Source organism: Cavia porcellus, unplaced genomic scaffold, assembly GCF_034190915.1.
Source record: "Cavia porcellus strain 051 isolate PalLab524CR breed Dunkin Hartley unplaced genomic scaffold, mCavPor4.1 scaffold_11, whole genome shotgun sequence".
NCBI classification, from domain to species: domain Eukaryota; kingdom Metazoa; phylum Chordata; class Mammalia; order Rodentia; family Caviidae; genus Cavia; species Cavia porcellus.
Window position 1 is genome coordinate 18,247,561 of NW_026947494.1, and position 21,279 is coordinate 18,268,839.

Sequence of the window (21,279 nt, forward strand, 5' to 3'; positions counted from 1 at the left end):
CAGAACACTCCAGTCTGAAAGAAACCAGAAACATGACAAGAGATAGAAAAAAAAAAAGTCTCCAGCTGCCCAACATGAGAAAATAAGTCCAGGAGAAGTAAACACTGAAGAGAACAAGCACAGTAACCATCCAATACTGGACATAGCATCAGAAAAAAAAAAAAAAAAAAAAAAAAAAAAAAAAAAAAAAACCTCCATGACCTCATAGATGAATTTAAAGCAGTACTCCTGATCCAAGTGAGGAAAGATATAAAGAGATTAATTAAAGAAATGACAAGCCCTGCCCAAGAGAACACAGATGGAAGAACTGAGGAAATCAGAAAAGAAAGAGATACTTCTGAAGAAGAGTTTAAACATAACTTAGAATACACGAAACAGATCCAAAGAGATTACCAGGAAACTAAACACTCCACTGAACACTGGCAAAATGCCTTGACAGAAACTAAAGCCAGCCTTTTGAAACTTGAAGAGAGATTTAACATATATAATTGTGAAAGAAAAGGCCTCTTAAAAATAACAAGGAACCAGAAGGAAACAATTCAAAGGCTAGAAGATGACAAGAGGATACATAACTTAAGAATAAAGTTGTGAGTGAGAAAGCAGGAGCAACCAAAAATAAAATACAAAGAATATTCACAGATATATTAAAGCCAAATGTCCCATGTATAGCAAAAAGAAATGAGGTCCAGATAAAAGAGGCATACAGAACACCAGCTACCTACAATCAAAACAGATCTACACCCAGATATATAATAATCAAGATTCCAGAAATCCACCAAAAGAACAGAATATTAAAAGCAGCCAGAGAAGAAAAACAGATTACCTACAATGGGAAAATTATCAAAATAACAACAGACTTATCAACACAAACTCTTAAATCAAGAAGGGAATGGGGAGAAATATTCCAAGTCCTGAAAGAAAATAATATGCAACCAAGACTCATATACCCATCAAAACTCTCTCTCAAAATTAATGGAAAAGTAAGATGCTTCCAAGACAAGGAGGAACTGTGGGAGTTTGTGGCCACCAACCCAACCCTACAGAGAGTGCTGCAGAACATTCCAGAGAAAGAGAAGAAGGGATACCAGCATTCCAGCAACAGTGGCAGAGAGGCCTCAATGAATGGGGCAGACAGTGGAAAGAGGGAGTAAGGTGGACAAATTATAGCAGTAAAGTGGAGTAGCAGACATGAGGCAGAGACGGTAAGCTATAGGCTTTAGTATGGATAGCTTTGATACAATACAAAAAAGGCAGAGGTCATTGTTAATACTGTATCAGGATTTAAAAGTCTCAGTAGTCTTATTGCCCTATTTAGTTTGAATTTAATTTGTTCTGGTCTATCCACTCATATTGGATTTGAGGTCACAGACATCTGACCCAAACATAGCAGGTTATACTATGGTAACTATCCTTAATTTCCTATTAATTTGAGCTAAAATCCTGTACTACTTATATTGTCTTACTATGACTGATCTTATTTGAATCCAATTCATAAGACCACAGTTTTGCCTTGGCTGATTTTATTTAAATTTGATATGCTAGATAGTATCAACCCTAAAAGCAGAGCCAACTACTCTGGAGATGACATGATGTAAAAGATATCCATACCAGTATTAATTATTAACAGCTCTCAAGTCCTACAATGTTTTCAAAGTTGTGTTATAAAAATAGCTAGGTAATACTATGTTCAACTACATTAAGCCCGATGATGTGGACAAGACTATGGAAAATAACAACAGAAAGCATAGTAACTATGGTAGATCACCTAATATTGTGGTCTTATGTGTCTTTTTCACTGTATGTTTTTCTAGAAATTTGTTTTGCTGTCTAGTTATGATTTTTTCCCCTATAATACAGAGAGGATAGATATACATGTAGAAATTCATGCATGAGAAGATTCTTTAAAAAACTATTTATGGGAACAGATTATATAATGCAATATGTAATGAACAGATACTTTGAAGAAGAGACACTAAGAAACCCAATGCTAGTTTTATAGCATTATGATATAAAATCTAGCAATACTATTATTCACTAATCAGAGTGATATTAGTCTAGTCTCTTACGTTCAATATCAGCATATGTAAAGATAAGGACAGCTACTATGAAGAGAATGAGAAATGTGATGGTAGTTATTATTGTCTTCCACAATGTTAGGTCTTGAAGACCTAAAAAGCCTTCATCATCCTGTAATGATTTGATTAGTTCTATAACATGCAATATGTATTTAATGTGTGTGAAGATGGTAGCAACTATTTGGAAGAAACTAGAGACAATTAGATAGACAGTGAAAATCTCCAGTGGACTTGCTTTGAAATCTGTATTTCTTTAAAGTGTTATTTTTTAAAACTGTTTTGTTCTGTTTTGATATGTTTAATCTTTCCCTCTTTAAGATATAAAGCAAGTGTGTAGGACTCATAACCATATTACTAAGTTTTTGTTAGATCATTGAGTACAGCTGTTGGCAGTGTCATTATGTGAATGTCATTTTACATACTCTAATTTTGTAACCTGAACAGCTATTTCTAAGATGACAATATGTAACTTACCAACTGGTGATTTCTTACCATTTATTTTTCTGTAATTCTTTATTATTTCTACCATTTTTTATATCCATGTATTTTTTTTTTAGTTTCTTTCTCCTTAAATAAATAAAAAAAGAAATCAGATAAGGAGAAAGAAAGAAAGAAAGAAAGAAAGAAAGAAAGAAAGAAAGAAAGAAAGAAAGAAAGAAAAAGAAAAGAAAGGAAAGAAAATCTGGCACAATATTAATGTGTAGTAGACCTTGTTTGGGGTGACAATAAGTATTGTTATATTTAAAGTATTCCATGTTGTCTGTCCAATGCACATTTGGGGAACAGATCTGGCTCTGAACTTGTTTATTGTCTAAGGAAAACAGTGGGATGTTATGATAGTTTGAAATATGTTTTCTCTAAAAAATGTTGTAGTTTCAACTTCCACTACTAGTGACTATGACCCTCCTTTAGAAGTTATCTTTATAATTAATAAAGTCAAAGTGCAATAATTACACTCAGCTCCCATCTAATATTACTAGGTCTTCAGAAAAAGATGAAACTTCGACATCTTAAACTCCATTGCTTGTGTAGAGATTGGAATGGGGCTACCCCAAATCAAGGCCCTATCGGAACATAGAGAGAGGCCTAGAATAAATCCTTTCTTCCTGTTCATAGAGGAGGCACGGGCCAGCCAGCAGCTCAATCTCAGATTGCTGGCCTCGGAATTGTGAGATGATTATAAACATCTATTATTTACTCTCAAAAAAAAAAAAAGTAATCATCAGAGAAACGCATGTTAAAACCACTCTGATAAGAACAGATATTACACTTGATCTTAGCCAAAAGGCCAAGAAGCAATGATGGGGCTGGGGATTTAGCTCAGCAGCATAAGCCTTGCAAGCAGGCAGTCATGAGTTCGATCCCCGGTATCGACAACAAAACAAAACCAAACAAAACAAAAACAAACAAACAAACAAACAAAAAAAAAAAACCCACTCTGAGCTAGTGTATCACCCCAGCAAGAATGATTTATAATTAAAAGAGCTGACCTAAAAATGTGCTGGCAAGAATGCAGAGAAAAGTGAACTCTTGGACATTTGCAATGGTAGAGTATAAACTAGCACGGTCATTACAGAAAGCAGTAAGCAAATTCTTCAAATATAATAATTTAACTACCACATGATTTAAATTCACACTCTTGGGTATATATCAAAGGGAATGAAATCATCATGTGTAAAAGTCCCTTGCTTTGTTAATTTCTCTTCACAAAAGCCACAAAATGGACACAATTAGATTGCCCACCAACTGATAAATGAATGAGGTAAACACAGTCCATTTAACAATATTAATCATCTTTAGTCAGAAGAAGTCCCATTGCACAGATGGAAGTGGAGATCATGATGCTGAGTGAAATAAGCCAGACAAAGAAAGACCAGAACTGTATGATCTCCTCATGCTGCATCTGAAGACACTTATCTCCAAAAGTGGAGCTTAGGCTCCTGGATATCAGGCGCTGGGGCGAGCAGCAGAGGAAGGGCAAGGCGGACAGGAAATGGTCAGTGCTAACTAGGTTAGAAAGAGGTTCTGGTGTATGCAGAGCAAGTCATAGTGTAGGGCTCTACACGTTTTCATTTTAGTCGGCTGGGTCACAGAAATGGTGAGACTACCATGGACACAATCCTAAACTATATTTTATCCTCCATCCTTTCTTTTCCCAAACTTCCCTCGTTAAATTAGGTAACCGCGTGTTGTGCTGTGTCTAATGGTGCCATTGCTCCCCTCCAAAGCCACATCACGTCTGCCCTGTCTTCTCACTCACATCCAGAGGCACAGGACTGGCTGACCACACTTTGCACTTCACACACACACACACACACACACACACACACACACACCCCACAATCTGTATGTCAGGAGTTCCAAGTATGTTTTGCAAAACTAAGTTATTTTACTGATTGTTGGATCAGTGTACACAACTGGTCATGACTACATGTAAGATCAGCATGCACATTAAACTCGACCTCTTCAAAACTAAACCCAAAGCCTGTGCAGGACGCCGCTGTTCCTGGGCACCTTCCCTGTTCTCTTACTGCGGCCCAGCCTCCCTCCTCGCCTGGCAAACCTCATCACCCAAGGTCGACGTCCCATGTTCCCTTCATTCTCACCTCCCTTCAGTTTTGAATTTCATGATTTTATGGCTTCACTTTCTCCAAAGTCTTTTCTATTAGACATATCTGCCCTACCATTATTCATTAAAAATTCTTAAAATGTTAAGGAATTTCTATATTTTTAAAAATTTTTCCATATATTTAGTACTTTTAATATTCCTCAGTCAGTATACAGTTTCATGAATACCTGCATATTACACTCTCTGCTGCAACTTTTCAGTCTTTAATTCCTTAATTTGGGATCTTATTAAAACATCATAACAAGTTCAAGAAAAACCCAAGCTTTCACATTTCAAATTTGCTTTCTGTTATTACTGGAAGTAGTGAGTTATGGAGAGAGAGAGAGAGAGAGAGAGAGAGAGAGAGAGAGAGAGAGAGAGAGAGAGAGAGAGAACAAGGAGAAGGACAAAGAGCAGAAAACAAGAAAGGGAATGAGAGTCACGCAGGGCTGAGTTCTCACTTTGCTCACTCCCAAAATAGAAGCAGGAACCTTTATCTTTAGGTTTGCATTTTCATGTGTCCTCACTAGCACACTGTGCCCTGTTTGGTGGTGCTTGTATCCCAAGTACATCTGATGAGGAGGGTATCCTTTATTTTTTAATCTTGTGTCCTCAGCTCTAAGTATGGTGTGCTAAAATATAATGATCAATAAATAAATGGACTACAAAAGGTGATTTATATTGATATACATGTATTTATGTTTATAATACATAGTTTCTGAAAAATGAATAGCAAATATAACATTTTTGAATTAACAAGTAATATTACACACCATTTTGAAATATTTGTATATATGTGTGTGTGTGTATGAAAAATACAATAACTCTAAAAAGGCTTATTTACTAAGGAAATAAAAATATGGATCAGTAAATTATTTGATACAAAGAATTTCACAATTTAGAATTCCACAATGCAAGTAGAATATTATAACATAATACATGATGCCAATAAAATACTGTCATTTAAAACTACTTCCGACTTTTAGAGTTTATATAGTATGTGACATGCAAAAGAAATTTCAGGGGGCTGGGGATTTAGCTCAGCGGCATAAGCGCCTGCCTTGAAGCAGGCAGTCATGAGTTCGATCCCTGGTACCGATAAAAACGAAAACAAAACAAAAGAAATTTCAGAATATATATAAGTATATTTTTAAATCAAAGTTCAACCTTTAGGAAGAAGATCTTCATGTAGTTTGAACTTTTGGAGAAAATCAAGTGCTTATTAAGAAAAAGTAAATTAGCATTGATGTTTTGCATGTGATATTGATGAAACAATTACATTGATTTAAAGAACTTCTAAGATTTTCTTTGCCAAATCTGTGCTGGAGAATTTGGCACAGTGGTTACAGAATCAGTTTCCATTAGAATGTACATTTCCTGATAATGTTATGATTTATATTCCTTGAATATCCCCAACACCTGTCAGGTAAAAAGTATCTCAAGTGACTCTGATGCAGGTGATCATGGCTCAAACAGAGGAACACTAGTAAAAAAATGAAAGGCCTCAAGCTGTATTCAAAATGTACCTTTCATCCACAATGTGATGCAGGGTAAGACATACACACCACCTTAAAAATTGCATATTTTCTCTTTTATAAGTAACTCAAAATACAAATAAAGGGAAAATAAAAGATAGATGATAGTGAATAAAGAGATTTCCTGCAAAACAGAAGGGGGCTGAGAAATAGAGAAACAAGGGAGGGAATAGAGAGGGATGGGAGGTAAGTTAGTAAAGATGTGTCATGTACATGGAGCAACTCCTCAGGAGGAAGGCAATCATTACACACTGCAAATCCATAGCAATAAACATAGCACTGTGAAAAAAAGAAGGTTGCTCCAAGCGTAACTACTTTAAATGAATGTGCATAGAATTACTACAAGTCTTTGGAAAAAGGCAAACCATATTAAGGTGGAAAGCACTACTTTGAGGACAAGAGAAAATCTGTACTCACTCTTGATACTCGGTCAATCACAGAGAAAGCAGAGGATACTTGGTGACAGGATGCAGGTCCAGGGATAACATTCTGCTTGCGAAGTGGGCTGTCCCTTTCCACCTGCAATGTCTGATTTCAAAGGGAACTTTGATGCCTTAAGGTCTATGATGTACCTTAAGCAAAGATGTTTCCTCAGTCTAACAACCACTACTTTCTTCCATCACAATATATAGTTTACCTTTTAAACACTCACCTAAAATGAAAACTGCTATTCAAAATATTATGTTTATGCCTCCAAAATTATTTTTTTCTCTCAGGACACTTTGTATTTTGAATTTTAATTTAATGTGTGCTACAAGAAGTTTGAATCTCTCACAGCATTTATAGGACCTAGACGACATTAAATATGATCACAAAGTTTTCTTCTTTTTGAGAAGTAACATTAATATGATGCTTTTAATTTTTACCAATGGATAACCAAGAAGGGGAATAGCTTGGTCAAATGGAAACTCTAGTTTCAAAATTTTGAGAATACTCCACACTGATGTCCATTTTGGACAAGGCTAAACTCCACCAATAGTGGATACTGGTTTCTTCTTCCCCCACAACTCCTACAATATTTGTTATTGATTGATTTCTTAACAATAGCCATTATTTGGAAATTAGATCAAATCTCAGTGTTATTTTAATTTGCATGTCTCAAATGACAATTCACACTAGATATTCTTTCACGTATTTTTTGTACTTCATCTGAGAAGTTTCTATTCATCTCAGATGCCAATTTTTCGATTGGGTCCTATTATTTTGGTTGTATAATTTCTTTTAGTGTTTTATATATTCTGTTCTTTGTACATTAGTTCTTAATATATTAGTCCACTATCTGAGGAACTACTAGCAATTTTTTCTCACTCCCATGGGTTGTCTGTTTACTCTGTTGTTGGTTTATTTTGTTGTGGAAAAGCTCTTTAATATGATGAGATCCCATTTGTTGTTTCTTGTGATATTTCCTTTGCAGTCAGGGTTTGGGTCATGAAGGTTTTACCTACAACGATGTGTTCTAGAATTCTACTTATCTATCCTCCAAAAGATTTAGTGTTTCTGATTTAGTACTTAGATCTTTGATTCATTTCAATCTTAATATACAGCTTGGGGAGATATATGGGCCTATTCTTGTATGTTTAATCTTCAGCAAGAGTAAATCCAGTATTTCCATCACCATTTATTAAAGGAGCTATCTTTTTTTTCCACTGAAGGTGTTTGAATTCACTGTCAAAGATAAGGTGGCTGAGTATATTTGAAGTTGTTTCTGTATCTTATAATCTTCACACACATGTTTATAAAATTACAACTTGGAATAGCTAAATTTTAGAAACAGCTCAAATGCCCATCAATGATTGGGTAAAAAAGATGTGTGGAGTACTACTCAGTCATAAAGAATGATACATTTGAGACTTTTTTAGGTAAATGAATGTTCCCTGAGACTAGTCTAAGTGAAATAAATTGAACACATATGTTTAAGTATTATATCATTTCTCTGATATGATACATTTGAGACTTTTTTAGGTAAATGAATGTTCCCTGAGACTAGTCTAAGTGAAATAAATTGAACACATATGTTTAAGTATTATATCATTTCTCTGATATGATAACCCAAAAGTGTGAGAACCAAACTGCATAATTGAGATTAAGTCCTAAGGTTTAGTTCCTCATAAGCTTCTGTAGGGAGCGGCATATCTCACTACTGCCACCTTATCTCGCCCTCATGTGGGCCTCTGCCATGTCTGCCTACATTTCCCATGATCCTCATGTTTTCATACATTACCCATAATCCTCTCCTGCTTACGTCATATATCAGGGTGTGATGATGACCTATCAGATAACACTCGATGGCCTCTTCCTGCCCCTTTGGCCCGCCTCCACCCTATGTAAGTTGTAGCCATTTTAAGAATAAATGAGACTTGAATAGAATCCCGCCTTGTCTTCATCTCTCTTTTCTCTTACCCAGCCCCCCATCCCTATCCCCTCTCCAGGCAAAGACCACAGCCTTGATCCCCAGGCCGTATCAAGTGGCACCCACATGGGGGCTCGACCTGGCACGAGAGATAACAACGCGGGACCATTCATGGGAATTAAGTGCTGGCCAGCGTGACTGATTAAAGGGCTTCGTCCCTGTGATCTGTGTGAATGGCCACCTTCGTCTCACCTGAATCACGTTAGGCGAATGGATCTTATCTCTCTACTGGCATGGGGCAAGCACTAAGTGAACACGAATTGTTCCTCAGTGGCTTCAGGGAGGCACTCAAGATTTGAGGGATCAAGGTTAAGACTAAAGACTTGCTACAGTACTTTCAGTTTATAAATTCACTGTGTCCATGGTTCCCTCTAGATGGCACCATTGATTCAAATAGGTGGAAAAGAGTGGGAGATGCTCTCAAAGACTACTATGGGGTTTGGGGCCTGGAAAAGGTTCTGGTAACTGATTTTTCATATTAGACTTTAATCTCTGAGCTGCTGACACAATGCCATGCAGATCCCCAGTTTGCAGAGATACTTGCTCAGGGTGAGGCTGCATTATCTGCCTCCCGCACTTTTTGGCCCCCTTCCCAAGGACACTTGTGGATTAGTTCTTAGATGTGGCAGCACAATATTGAAAGGGTTACAAGTTGTTCCAGGAGTCACAGATAACGACTATACTGGTGAAATTGTTGTCATGGCATCCTCTATCTCTGGCCTGGTTTCCATTAGCCAAGGACAATGTATTGGTCAATTGGTGCTATTGCCTTTAGTTCAAACTCCTAACACAAGTGTGGCTTCCTATAAGGGAAATTCTTCCCTTGGATCCTCAGATTTATATTGGGCTCAATTCATGTCCAAAGATAAACCTCATATGGCTTTGTTGCTTAACGGGAAAAGTATCTCAGGGCTCATAGATACAGGTGCTGATGTAACCATCATTAGAAAGGAGGACTGGCCTCCCACATGGCCCTTAGAAACCACTATGATGCATTTGCAAGGGATTGGACAATCTAAAAATCCACAACGTAGTGCCAGTCTACTTACCTGGAAAGATAAAGAAAACAATCAAGGTCACATACAGCCCTATATTGTGGAAGGGCTACCCCTTAACTTGTGGGGCAGAGATTTGCTAACTCAAATGGGAATGATGATGGGCAGCCCTAATATTATAGTCACCAATCAAATGCTCACTCAGGGATTCCTTCCTAATCAAGGTTTAGGTAAACAGGGCTCAGGCATTAAAGTTCCTATCTCCCCAGCCCCAAACCCCTGTAAAACAGGCCTAGGCCATTTTCAATAGGGGTCATTGACACTCCTGCGGCCCATGCAAAAGAGATTACCTGGTTGTCAGACAAACCTGTTTGGGTCGACCAATGGCCCCTTACCTCTGAAAAGTTTACAGCCCCACAGCAACTGGTGCAGGACCAGTTAAATGCAGGCCACATTGTCCCTAGTGATTCCACTTGGAACACACCTATCTTTGTTATTTGAAAAAAGTCAGGGAAATAGAGGCTGCTACAAGACCTTAGGGCAATAAATAAGACCATGGTCTTAATGGGACCCCTACAGCCAGGCCTCCCTTCACCCAGTGCAATTCCCCTGTGATTTTTTAAAATTGTCATAGATCTTAAAGATTGCTTTTTTTCTATTCCTTTACATCCAAATGACCAAAACTGTTTTACCTTCAGTCTCTCATCAATTAATTTTAGAGCCTCTAGGCAAAGATTTCAATGGTGAGTTTTACCACAAGGGATGGCTAACTCCCCCACGCTATGCCAGCCTTCTGTCACTGCCGCAATACAGCCAGTTAGAGATCATTGGCCATATATATATATATATATATATATATATATATATATATCCCATTATATGGATGATATCCTCTTGGCAAGAGAGAGTCAAGACCAGACTTTACAGTGTTACCAGGCACTACAAGCTGCCTTACAAAAGGCTGGGCTTCAAATAGCCCCTGAAAAGGTCCAGTGTACTGACCCATATACATATTTGGGTTTTCAGTTGCAAGGCACTCAGGTGTTTTCTCCAAAGCCTCAACTAAGGCTTGATGGCCTTAAGACACTTAATGATTTTCAAAAGCTTCTAGGTGATATTAATTGGCTTTTACCCTATTTGAAATTAACCAAAGATGATCTACAACCCCTTTATGAGGTCCTCCGTGAAGACATTGACCCAACTTCCCCCCAAGAGCTCACACCCAATGCTAGAAAAACACTCCATACAATAGAAGAAGCTATTGCTCAACAAACTGTCTCCTTCATAGATTATAATAGGTCACTACAATATCTCATTTTTAACACAATACTCTCTCCCACAGCAGTATTTTTGGCAACAAGCTCCTCTTATGTGGCTTCATCTGCCAGTCTCCCCAAAGAGAGTATTATTGCCTTACTACCAAGCAGTCTCTGACCCGATAATTCAAGGCAGAAGGCTAGAAAAATGTTATTTTGGAAAGGAACCAGATGTCATCATTCAACCCTTCACCAAAGTTCAAGTGGACTGGCTGCTCCAGACGACTGAGGCATGGCCTATTGCTATAGCCTCCTTCTCAGAGACCATTGATAACCATTACCCTCCAAATAAGTTGATTGCTTTTGCTAACCGTCAGCCGTTCATATTCCCCAGGATTACAGCCTTACAACCTCTTCCTGATGCCCCAGTGCTATTCACTGATGGTTCCTCCTCTGGAAGGGCTGCTTACATAGCACAAAACAGTGTTTTTACCGTACAGACAGATACATCATCCGCGCAGCTGGCAAAACTACAGGCTATTCTTGCAGTTTTTACCGCTTACCTCGATCAACCCTTCAATTTGTTTACTGATAGTGCCTATCTCGCTCAGTCTGTTCCATTATTAGAAACTGTTGCAACCATAAGCCATGCCTCCCCAGCTGCAAACCTATTCAGGCAATTACAGGACATGATTTGGCTCCGCAGTCATAAGTTTTTCATTGGCCACTTGCCAGCTCATTCTAGCCTCCTGGGTCCCCTTGCTCAGGGAAATCATTTGGCTGATATTGCCACATGGACACAGGTATTCTTGACCCATTTTGAGGCCACAGAGGACTCGAAAGTATCTGAGGCCCAATGGACTCATCAGTTACAGCACCTCAATGCTCAAACCTTTTGCTTCCTCCACAACATTACTTGAGAACAGACAGACAAATTGTAAAAATTGCCCCTCTTGTGCCGTTCATTTGCCTGTTCAACACCTGGGAGTCAACCCAAGAGGTTTAATCTCCAATGCCTTGTGGCAGATGGATGTCACTCATTTTAATGAATTTGGCAACTTAAAATATATACATGTAATTGTTGATACATACAGCAGTTTCATCTTTTCACACTCCAGACTGGAGAGGCTACTAAACATATTATAGCCCATATGCTATCAGCTCTCTCAGTTCTGGGATGTCCCCAACAGCTCAAGACTGACAACGGCCCAGGCTATACTAGTACCTCCTTTGCCAAATTTTGTAAGTGCCTTAATATTCTCCACACCACTGGTATACCTTACCATCCTCAAGGACAAGGTATTGTTGAACATGCACATCACTCCCTCAAATCCACTATAGATAAAATAAAAGGAGAAGCCTAGTACCCAACCCGAGGGTCTCCTAGAAATATTCTCTCACATGCTCACTTTATTTTGAATTTTCTATCCCTGGATGCCTCAGGCTGCTCAGAGGCATCTCGTTTCTGGCACACACAGACAGCAACACAATTTGCATCTGTGCTATGGAGAGATCCCCTAACCAACACATGGAATGGCCCTGACCCAGTCCTCATCTGAGGATGAGGCTCTGTGTGCATTTACTCCAAACAGGAAAAAGGAGCTAGATGGCTCCCCAAATAGCTTATAAAACAAGTAGAGAGCCCTTCATCGAGGACCCTATGTGATGCCCAGGATAACATTCTTTCCTGAGGCACAATCCCCTGTGTTCTCTTACAGATGGTGCAACCTCTCAAAACTTTATGGACCATCGTTGGACTTTTGACACAACTACATCTAATGGATAGCAACCCCCATCAACCCTGGAAATGGAGCTTAGCTGCTGGAACAACCAAGAGACAGTTTGGACTTGGGTAGGGTCAGGAAGTCCATGGTTTGTGCCCACACCCTGTTGGTTCTTTTTGGGGCTCCAATGTCCCAGACAAAGTCAATTCTACCTTTATCCCACAGCAACAGGGGGCAGATCATATTGTAATTCCCCAGGAGAATATTCTTGTGCTTATTGGGGCTGTGAAACAGTTGCAACAGGATGGCAATCCGCCTTCCCCGATAAACACCTTAAACTGACATGGGGGCTACCCGGGTGCAGCCTAGATGACTACCCACTGGCCAATCAAAGACCCTGGCAGGTTCTAAATGTCACTGTCACCACTCCTGAGGACCCTGGCTGGCTGACAGAATGCACCTGGGGACTTCGAGTCTATGAGTCAGGCAAAGATAGGGGAAATCTTATTCTCATAAAAAAGATTCCCCTACAGGTTTCATCTGTGCCCATAGGCCCAAATCTTGCTCTAAAGCCAAAATACAATCCAAATCCAAAATACAATCAGTCTAATACAGATCCTGTTACTGCTGTTCAAACAACCACAGTAAGTCACCCAACTATAAGCGTTTCTCAAACCCCCCCACACCAGGCAGATCATATACCTGCCCCCCAATATTCACATTCTAACCTATTCAGTTTGATTAAAGGGGCATACACAGCTTTAAATCATACCCGACCTGATCTCACCCAATCCTGTTGGTTATGCTTGGCTGCTCCTCCCCCATATTATGTAGGAAAGGCCCTCAATGTAACCTTTAACAGTTCCGGTAGCTCATCTGCCTGTGACTGGGGCAATCACCACAAGCTAACTCTCCCTGACGTCTCTGGTAGAGGGACTTGTCTTGGGAACTCCAGCCGTCCACCAGCACTGACAGCATGACTCTGTGCCCAGCTTCATTCAGAGTTCAAGCCAAATAATTACCTCATTCCACCCCCAGGAATGTCTTGGGCCTGCAATTTCAGCCTCTCATCCTGTATAATAACCACTGTTTTTAAGAAGTCTGCAGATTTTTGTGTTCTTGTACAGGTTCTTCCTCACATAACATTCCACCCAGGAGACTACTATCTCCAGGCATCGCAGACCAGCTATATGTACAAGAGAAAACCTGCGAACTCACCTTAGCTGTGTTACTAGGGTTAGGAGTTGCAACAGGAATAGGAACAGGGACTACAGCTCTAGTGTTGGGAAATCAGCATCTAGCTCAATTACAGGCAGCAGTAGATAAAGATTTTAAAAGAAATAGAAACATCTGTAGTGACTTTACAGGCATCTCCAACGTCTTTATCTGAGGTAGTCCTGAAAAATAGAAGAGGACTAGACCTCCTATTTATGAAGGAGGGTGGCTTACATGCTGATCTCAAAGAAGAATGCTATTTTTATGCGGACCAGTCAGGAGTCGTCAGAGAGTCCATGACTAAACTAAGAGAGAGCCTCAAAGAGAGAGAAAAGGAGCACCTCAGAGAAATGACCTTCTCTTCCATGTGGGGCTCTTCCCTTACATTGCCCCCCTCTTGGGACCCCGGGCTGCTTTACTGCTACTCCTTACTATAGGCCCTTGTATTTTCCAAAGTATCATGACACTCCTTAATAACAGGATTGACACATTTATTGCAAAGCCCATTCAGGTACATTACCATCAATTGGAGATGGCAGAACAACAAACTTATCGGGAAAGAACATGTCCACATAATGATGTGGCCCCTGAGGCACTGGACAGGCAGCCAGAGACTGGTAACTAGGACACATATGTTATGCCATCGACCACCTAAGACAGGCACGGGACCAGATGTTGTCCTGCAGGCCCACAATGAGTAAGGCTGGATTGGGTACATATGAAGAGTCCTTGACCCAAGACAGGCGCTGTCCACACAGGGCCGGCCATACTCCTAAAAAGTATAATAAAAAGGGAGGAGATGTAGGGAGCGGCATATATCACTGCTGCCAACTTATCTCGCCCTCCTGTGGGCCTCTGCCACGTCTGCCTACATTTCCCATGATACTCATGTCTACCTACATTACCCATAATCCTCTCCTGCTTATGTCATATATCCGGATGTGATGATGACCTATCAGATAACACTCCATGGCTTCTTCCTGCCCCATTGGCCTGGTTCCATCCTATATAAGTTGTAGCCATTTTAAGAATAAACGAGACTTGAATGGAATCCTGCCTTGTCTCCATCTCTCTTTTCTCTTGCCCAGCCCCCCATCCCCGTCCCCCCTCCAGGTGAGGACCACGGCCTTGATCTGTGGGCTGAATCAAGCTACATCTTAATGAAGCTCTATAAAGAGCCTGTCATCTTCAGAGTTAATAATACTAAGTCCTTAATTTACTTTGAGCTTGAATAATAGATATCAATTTCACAGTTTGCTCTTTTGTTATTTGATGTTAAGAAAAAGGAAAGCTTACATCATAAAACATCTGTTATAGAAGGCAACATTAGAAATCATTTAACAAGGAAATCCAAACTCATAAAGTGATTCTTCATGTAAACATTTCTCAAATATAGCATTTAGTAAGAGGTTTCAGTGATTGTTTGCTTATTGTAGAAGTGTGGAACCAATCGACCAATATTTGCATAATTAATATTACCAAGAAATAACTATATCTACTATATTCTGTTTATAATATAAATTACAATGTAAGGCTTTATTGACATCAATGTCCATTATGTTTAACGAATGACATTTATTATAGGAACATCAAAAATAAGTCAAACAACACACAAATGAATAAAAACATCACCATGTTCAAACTTTCTGACACTTTGAAGAAGTATATTTTTAGAGCTTTCCATTCTCTTAAAATTCTCAAGGTCATCATCATAAAAATAGGAAAGCAATAATGCATAAAATAATTATTAAATCTAATAAATTTATTTGATCCTCCATCTACAGGAGTACTGATTAATGACTGCTTTTTAATTAACTGAAAGTTGTTGAATCATTATACCATTTCATTTCACCTGAGATTTCTTATAGATGGGACAGGCACAAACATATGCTGCTGCGGCCTGCAGTGAGGTATACTTACACAATTTTATTCCTCTTGACAGAGCAAGTATGGGCTATTTAGTTCTCATTCATTCACTGTGATGATATTCCCTGCTCAGCTGGCTAGTGTGATCAATAAGGCAGTCTTAAGCTTTATAATATGAATAAAATTTAATTTTAAGGTAGGCATCCAAATAAGATAAAGCATACTGTCTTAGTTAATTTTATGGTTTCTGAGACAAAATATCTGACATCCAAAGTTTAAAAAGGAAAGGTGTATTTAGCTCAAAGTTTATAGAGGTTTTAGCCTACAATCTGCTGGTTTCAAGGGAAGGTATCACATGGCACAGATTCAATTGTTCATGGCAGCAGAAAATAGTAAAAGCATAACAGCAAAAAAGAGGAAACAAGCCTCTTTCTGTCCCTTTTATCCTATCCAGACTGCTGGGATTACACTGGTGCTAATCCAATCAGTGAGCAGTCAACAATCATTCACACTTAATCCCAGCTCCATTAAACCTAGCATTAAACTATGAATGAATCACAAATCCTAGATTTAGTTAGTCCTAAAAGCCCCATCTAAAAAATCCATGAGCCTTGTGGGAGATATCTAGACAACAGCCAAAATTCCTACAATATTCTTGTATTATAGAATCTTTAATTATCTCACATGTTTAGCATCCTTATTTTGCAGACCGATACAGCATGCAATCTATATTTTAGCAGACTGTCTTCCTGGTTCTGAAATTTATTCAATGGTCTGTGAATAGATAGTCAAAACATCTATGGGTCAGTTTTAAGGATATTAGTTTGGCATCTGTGTTAGATTTTTTATACACTATGTGCTTTATTCCTAATTCTGAGTATGTGGCCCAAGATAAGGTATTAGCATGTATGATCTACTGTTTCCTAAATTTCAACTAATATAAAACTGTAGCAGCAGGGTGGTGTACTATGTTTTCCTAATCATATTGATAACTAATTCATTAGGATTCTATGAATTTAATAAATTTGATCTTTCAAGCATCAAATAATGCTAAGATGCACTGCAATGGTTCATGCTTTCTTTCATTCTCAAAATATTTGAAGTTCAAAGCTCTGAAAGCAGTCACTAGATCTTATTCTTAATATTTTGCTTATATCATGATGATGGTTTGGGTAATCTAAGAAGTACTGAGAAAAACAGGGTTTCCATAGCAACTACCATTGAACTACCCACAGACCCTTAGCTGGATGGAAACTAGGACAACTTTCCACTCCTAATCCTAAAATATGCACGCTGTGTGTGTGAGAATGCATGCATGTGTGTTTAGGCAGGTTCATGTTCAATAATAATCAATTTTTGATTGATTGTTATTCTATTACAGACAAATTATCCAGTAGAAGTAAAACATGATTATAGACTGCGTTTGATCACTTGCCATTTATGTTTAAACCAGCAGAGTGAAATAAGGTGGTTCATAGAAGATGTATTCCATGATTTAGACAACTCACTTTTACTGTTTATCAAAAATCTTAGAAAAGTAAAATTCATTTTCAGATGTAATATAATTAAGCTGCTTTCAAATTTTTTGTGAACTGAACATCAATTTATCATGAAAGGAGTAAGATACACATACAGAATGTAAAACAATAGAAGAGGATAGGAAATAAGAAGAGACTTCAGGAAAACACCTTGAAGAGAATACAAGTATAAATGTAGCTCGAAAAGGATGCTTGCATTCTGTTTTTCCTATAGAACATCTGCTTGGAGAGATTATTTAATAATCTTCTATGGGAGCCTATCGTAGGACAAAAGGTCTGTTTGAAAGAAGTTGCAAGGAAGAGAAAACGTTCAGCAGAGGAGGTGCCTGTAATGCTCCTGATTTCACTCAGCACAGTGATGGCAGTGTCCCCAAGGTCAGAGGGACGCAACAGAGAAGATCTGAATTTGAGAAATTTGCTACTAACTTGCTGAAGAAGACCACTTGCTTAGCAAAATGCGATGGGAAATGAAGAAGCTATAAGACGATGACTTCATCTAGTTTCTGTTCAAATGAGATGCCCAGAACACCCAACTAAAATTTATAAAAGTCACATAAGAACTTACAAAAACTACACAAGAAGAGTGTTAGTTTTGCACAACTACCTTCACTTTTAGTGCATCTCAGTCCTATCATGTATCAGCTATTGGAGCACTGCATGAGGAAGATAGAAGATATTTGTGCATTTTAATGCCTTATTCTATCCCTGGCACCAAGGAATGAAAGCTACAATTCATGTTGTCTTTATGTTTACCAGCTATGTGTATAGCTGTGTATCAATAAACGTCTCTGAAATGCACTTTCTAATAACCAGGTCCTATCTGCCAAGGAATTGTAGGTATGATTCAAAAAAAAAATAGTCTGCATTACATTCCTTTCACACAGTAAGTATAAACATTAAGACATTCAGGCAGCAAATGAACTATGAACTGTACTGGACTACCAAGAGATAGTCACAAATCCAACCAAAGAATAGGAACAGTGGGAAGACCAAGTGGAATAAGCTGGACCTGTGTTCTGAACACCAACTTGTGACTTCTCTGGTGTCACAGGCTAGTCAGACTTCTGGGATGACAGTCAGAAACCCAAGAAGATGCTTTCCAAAAGCAAGGAAGAAGCTGCATGGTCTTTATGTCAAACTTACTGTTATGAATCAGAGTAAACTGAAAATGATGATATGGGCTGAAGATCTCACTGAAGTCTGGGAAAGTTGTCTGACCTTTTGTGTCTGCCTTGGGGTATAGCACAGTGGTTTAAGCACCTGCCTGGCAAACGCAAGGTCCGGAGTTTGATTCCAAGTACAAAACAATCTGACTGTTCATGTTTGGAAGCAGATGTTATAGATTAATAAATTCATCTCCTATTTATACTCTCACCATTTGGAACCTGAACAAAATCTGTCCACGGAAATGTTATAAATTCTTCCTGGATTTAAAATTTTAAACTACCATTATACAGTGTTACAAATGTGCACCAGATACATAAAAGGATAAAGGAGAAAAGATGAAATCTCCTAAGAAAGCATTTCTCAAACTTTCAAAAAACTGCAAGCAGATAGATTGAGGCAATGCACTTGTTAAAAACTATGCCAAAAGTTGCATGTTACCATCTCTGCCTGATTATTACTTGAGAAACTTGTGAGCATATCTTTGGGTATCACATCAAACAAATAAATCTTGCAGTCACTCTCAGTTCAGAGGATTGTCTTCTTAACCAAGGTGAAACCAACTCAAATGATAATTTCTGCCAATCCTACAGATTCCAAGCAACTATTTGAAACACAGTTAAAATCCCCATATATGCCACACTTGTACTCATTAAATGTAATTTCTAGTGAAAGGAGAAAGAAAAGAAAAAGGATGCATTAAAACTCTCTTTAATATCAGAAGACATTTCAGAGTGAGTGATTTTACATGAAAATGTCTTCTTCCTGCACCACTCCAAACACACAATGCTAAAGATATGAGGATTGTGCAGGAGAAGTTTTGAAAGTTCTTCATGGAAAAAGATGAGGTCACATCAGGTATTCATGGAATCCTGCAAGACAGAACTTGTTGGCAGCTGTCACTATTTCTCTAGCCTTATGTTATGAGGAAAAGGAACAGGTTTCAGAGTTTCCAGGAGATCACTCAGCTGTCAGACCAAAAATGAAAAACTTCTCAGCAGGGACTCATTTAAACGTGTTAAATCCAAAGTAGTGCAGTGTAACATTGATTCATTCCATGCCATACTTACTAACTTTCCTCGCAATTATGGAGAAATTGTACTGCGCAGTGCTTTCTCTGTCTAGTAATTCATTGGTAGCGATGGTTCCTTCGGTTCCATCTATTGTGAAGGAGCTGTCCCCGTCTCTCTTCCAATCTATGAAGTACCTGTGCATGGAAAGAAGAGATGCAAATGTGCAATGATTCCACATTCATCATAATGGCAGTTAGGCTAACTTGACGTGATTCCTTAGTTTGCTCCCTGTAGCTATTATCCACATTGCAATAAAGAAGAGTGTCAATGACAGCTTCTTTATTGTGAAGTCAGTATGCTCAAGGGGAAACGGGAAATAATGAAAGATTTAGTAGTCCTGCTGTTCATATTATTTCAGGGTCTTGACACCTTGAAAGCTCAGCAGAGACCAAAATTCTAAAGCTGACCATGGATTTCCTTAACCTGCTTAATATTAAAAGGTTTCAGAGCAGTAAAAATTCCTTCACAGGAGGCTGTGGAAAGTGTTAGGGAATGGGGAGGCATCTGGAAACAAGTAGAAAACCTACTCCAGAACACAGGTAGAATCTCTGTGTGCCCACAAAAATAGAAAAAAAAATGAAAAGTTACATTATGGAAAATAAAGAAAAGATTTTATTTGTCAGTTTGGTGATGTTGCAAAATTATTTCCCCTCAAACACATAAAAAAGTGTCATTGTTGTTTTATTGTGTTATACATCAGGACAACTTTCTTTAAAAAAGAGTCACCTTGGCTAATGATGTCATTTTATTTGGTTTATTATCTGATATATTTGGTAATAAAGGTGGCTGACTTACATGGAGCAACTGGGCTACAAAATACAAGAAAATGAATAACAAAGAAATGGAATTGACCAACACTTTGATAGAAACATTTCAATCACAAGAGTTAGCATTTTTAAAGCTTAATTTGTAACAGGCATTATTTTCAAGGATTTCATATATTAATGTATTACTCCTCAAAACATCCCCAAAATGGGTGCTGTGAATCTGTGGAAACATGAGCAGAGCAAAGCATAGAAACATAAAAGGATGTTTCCAAACTGACTTAGCTTGAAAATTTTATGCCAATACTTGGACCAGATCATTATGAATTTGAAATAGAAATTTTATGGGGAAGATTCTTCTAATCACAAGGCACAGTGCACAGCACACTTATTAACATTATTATTCGGGCCTAGTAACCAATAAGAGATCCTTCAAAAGAGTGCTGAGAACAGACAACATTCTTGCAGTCCGCCTGCTGAAACCTCTTGGCTCAAGAAAGCGATTCCTTTGTTTGACATGAAATATCAGTTAAGGGATGTTTATCTTCAAACAGCATGTTACTATTTTCAGAAAGAAATCTTGTTATTTGAAATTGTAGTGGTTTGCATTTCATTGCAGTGGGAGTATCAAAATAGTTTGCCATTACAAACGAGATTTCTAAGCTTAACTTGCTGTTGTTTGTTACTTATTGATTTCTCAACCAGAGGTTTCTGAGTATTGTAGGATTAGCATAGAAACCATGCTGTTCATCTGCTTTTCATATCTCAGATGTTGATTTGAGGTGCGAGTATATACTGAAGGCTTCAAATTTCAATGCAATAGCTGTCTCACGGCAATCCTCTCAAAAATATAAATTAAGACACCTTTAAATTTAGGAAGCACAGGGATGCCTTGAGCTTTGTTTTCCCTGTGTGTTTTTCTGAAAAACAAAGCATTTGCTCACAGTACCCCTTTTTCAGTACCTGCAGTAAACCAAGGATCTGCCTAACTGAGAATAACTTGCCACTGAACAGCATTAGTATTAGTGAGCAGTTTGGAAGAAGTTTATGTAGACT

General features: G+C 38.4%; 1 protein-coding gene and 1 pseudogene across 5 annotated transcripts in view; both read right to left on the reverse strand.

The window, feature by feature from the left end:
* Cdh12 (cadherin 12) overlaps window positions 1–21,279 on the reverse strand; it is a 949,967-nt gene that overhangs the window by 16,744 nt on the left and 911,944 nt on the right. For all 5 annotated transcript variants that reach the window (XM_063258014.1, XM_063258013.1, XM_063258016.1 and 2 more), the window contains one exon: window positions 19,457–19,593. In XM_063258014.1, coding sequence (XP_063114084.1) covers window positions 19,457–19,593 — 137 coding nt within the window. The remainder of the gene's footprint in view (window positions 1–19,456; window positions 19,594–21,279) is intronic.
* Window positions 3,166–3,375, reverse strand: LOC111755165 (U2 spliceosomal RNA; annotated as a pseudogene).